The sequence below is a fragment of the Buceros rhinoceros genome, unplaced genomic scaffold, assembly GCF_000710305.1.
Source record: "Buceros rhinoceros silvestris isolate BGI_N320 unplaced genomic scaffold, ASM71030v1 scaffold24026, whole genome shotgun sequence".
NCBI classification, from domain to species: Eukaryota; Metazoa; Chordata; class Aves; order Bucerotiformes; family Bucerotidae; genus Buceros; species Buceros rhinoceros.
The window spans coordinates 3,264-5,509 of NW_010419635.1; the positions used below are offsets into that span (position 1 = coordinate 3,264).

Sequence of the window (2,246 nt, forward strand, 5' to 3'; positions counted from 1 at the left end):
GCCCCTGGCAAGCAGGAGCGCGGCTTGTGGGCTCGCCGGCCGCTCCCTGAGCAGAGCGAGCAGTGCCCCTCGCCGGGGGCGGGTAAGGGCGAGCTCTCCGCTCTTGTGGTGTAGAGGATGGGCTCAACTTTTAGAGAGCTGCTGCTCTCTCGAAGAGCTGCCTGGAGCGTAGGAGAGAGGGTTTAGCGTAGAAAGGCTGGTGCCGCATTTTTTCTTTCTGTCTTACAGGCCTGACGGGCATAGCTGTGCCTTGCCCGCACGCTTAATTAAGACTTAATTCAGTAAAAACCAAAATGGGGAGTCAAACCGTCCAGTGCGACACCCCAGCACGTGCCATGGGTGAGCCCCTGCCCTCAAAGGTCCGCAGGAGGGGGGCGGCCCAGCAAGGGGGACTGCCCCCGCTGACAGGCTTTGTTGGGCAGTGGGGGCGCGGGGTCTCAGCCGGGGCAGCGAGTGCCGGGGCTGTGCCGCTTGGCGCCCTGGGCTGCCGTCCCTGGAGCACGGGGAGAAGGTGCTCTGCTGAGAGGATGCCTTGGAGAAGGGAGGTGGGAGTTGCCAGGCTGGAAGGCTGTAATCGGCAGAGAGAGACGCATGGGAGGGGTTGTTCTTCTGTCTCCATGAGCAAGCCTGGGCCTTACTGTCACCGGTAACAAAGGGAAATTCAGGGGAACTCCAAGGACCAGTTAACGAATGTGTCCTTCATCCCTGTGTGTGGTTTGGGCTCTTTGTAGCTCTTGTTTGCTTCAGGACTCAGCTGCCATCACCACCAGCAGGGAGAGTGTTGCAAAGAAGCTTGTCCCATGGGCAGTGCCGGCCACTGCAGGCTCTGGGGCGTGTTTGTCCCAGCTTGCTGGTCTGGAGCAGAGGTGCCTGGGTTGGTGGAAACCCTCTCTGGTTTGACATCACTGTCTCCTGGTGTGATAGGGATGAGCCAGGTGGGCACTGGGTCCCCCTGGCCCATGAGACCTCCTGCCTGCCCCGCACTGGCTGGGCTTAGCTATGGCCTGTCCCTGCAGCCCTGGGACCACCTGGGCGTCCCCAGTGCAGTGCTGATGGGTGCAGCACATTATGGTGGTCACCTGGAAGGCCAGGACTGCCCTGAACCTCCCCAGTGCTCCCTGCCTGCACCCAGCAGGTGCTGCCTGCACCTGCCAGGTGGTCTCCAGGAACACAAAGGAGCTGGCTCACCATCAGCGTCTCCGTGTCTCTGACAGAAGCATGCCCGAGGCCAGGTCCTCTTCGATATGGTGTGTGAGCACCTCAACCTCCTGGAGAAGGACTACTTTGGCCTCACCTTCTGTGACTCGGACAGCCAAAAGGTGAGCATGGGGTTTCTCCCTGCAGCCATTCCCTCTGTGGTGTGGGGCCCCCCTGACCTGCTGTCTCCTTGTTGCAGAACTGGCTGGACCCCTCCAAAGAGATCAAGAAGCAGATCCGCAGTAAGTGCCCAGGGACGATCCATCCTCCCCAGCCCTGGGGTGTCCCACGGGGCTCCTGGATGGCTCAGCTGTGGCTGTACTCCAGCAGGTCCCCTCCCCGCCTGTCCTGGAGGGGACGCTTGGCAGCTGGCCTGGGGACAGGGATGATGTTGCTTGTTGGGTTGCCTTGCCTGTTCCCCATCTCTCTTCTTACTCATGACAGGCACAGGGAGCAGAGGACCCCGTCTGTGCCGCCAGAGAGCTGGCTGAGACCTGGTCCCTCTCTGGACACCATCCCTACCTGCCCTGAGTAGGGAGGACTGGGATGGGGGGGAAGAGTGGGGGGTTTGCTGGGACAGGTGCTGGGGTGCCTTTGCCCATGATGTTGCCTTGCTGGGGCAGCAGAAGGGCTGTTGCCCATGGTGTCACCTTCTGGGACATGAGAGGCTTTTGCTGTGACATAGGCAGTCATGCTGAGCTGATGGCTCCTGAATTTGTGATGCTTTTCCCTCCCCCACTGTTTGCGAAGGAGTAACCAAGTCATGCTAGTGTCCCAGGGGATGTTCTCCTGGCAGCTTCCGGAGCCCCTTTGTCCCTGCTTTGTGCTGGGTTTGGGGGAAATCATGGGACCCTTCGTGGATGCCCAGATGCTCCTGCACACCTGCATGAAGCCGGTGTGGGTACTGTCCTTACTGCTCTCTCCCCTCCATAGGCGGGCCTTGGAACTTTGCCTTCACTGTTAAGTTTTACCCTCCAGACCCTGCCCAGCTCACGGAAGACATCACAAGGTGAGGCCCACCCCTCCATGGGAACAGGACAGCTCTCGGC

At 60.5% G+C, this 2,246-nt stretch overlaps 1 protein-coding gene across 1 annotated transcript in view; it reads left to right on the top strand.

Annotated features, from left to right (window-relative positions):
- Positions 1–2,246, top strand: part of EPB41L1 (erythrocyte membrane protein band 4.1-like 1) — a gene marked incomplete at its 3' end in the record, with an annotated part of 28,065 nt that overhangs the window by 3,217 nt on the left and 22,602 nt on the right. Inside the window, exons 3-5 of the mRNA XM_010139022.1 lie at positions 1,215–1,319; positions 1,397–1,439; positions 2,131–2,206. Coding sequence (XP_010137324.1) covers positions 1,215–1,319; positions 1,397–1,439; positions 2,131–2,206 — 224 coding nt within the window. The remainder of the gene's footprint in view (positions 1–1,214; positions 1,320–1,396; positions 1,440–2,130; positions 2,207–2,246) is intronic.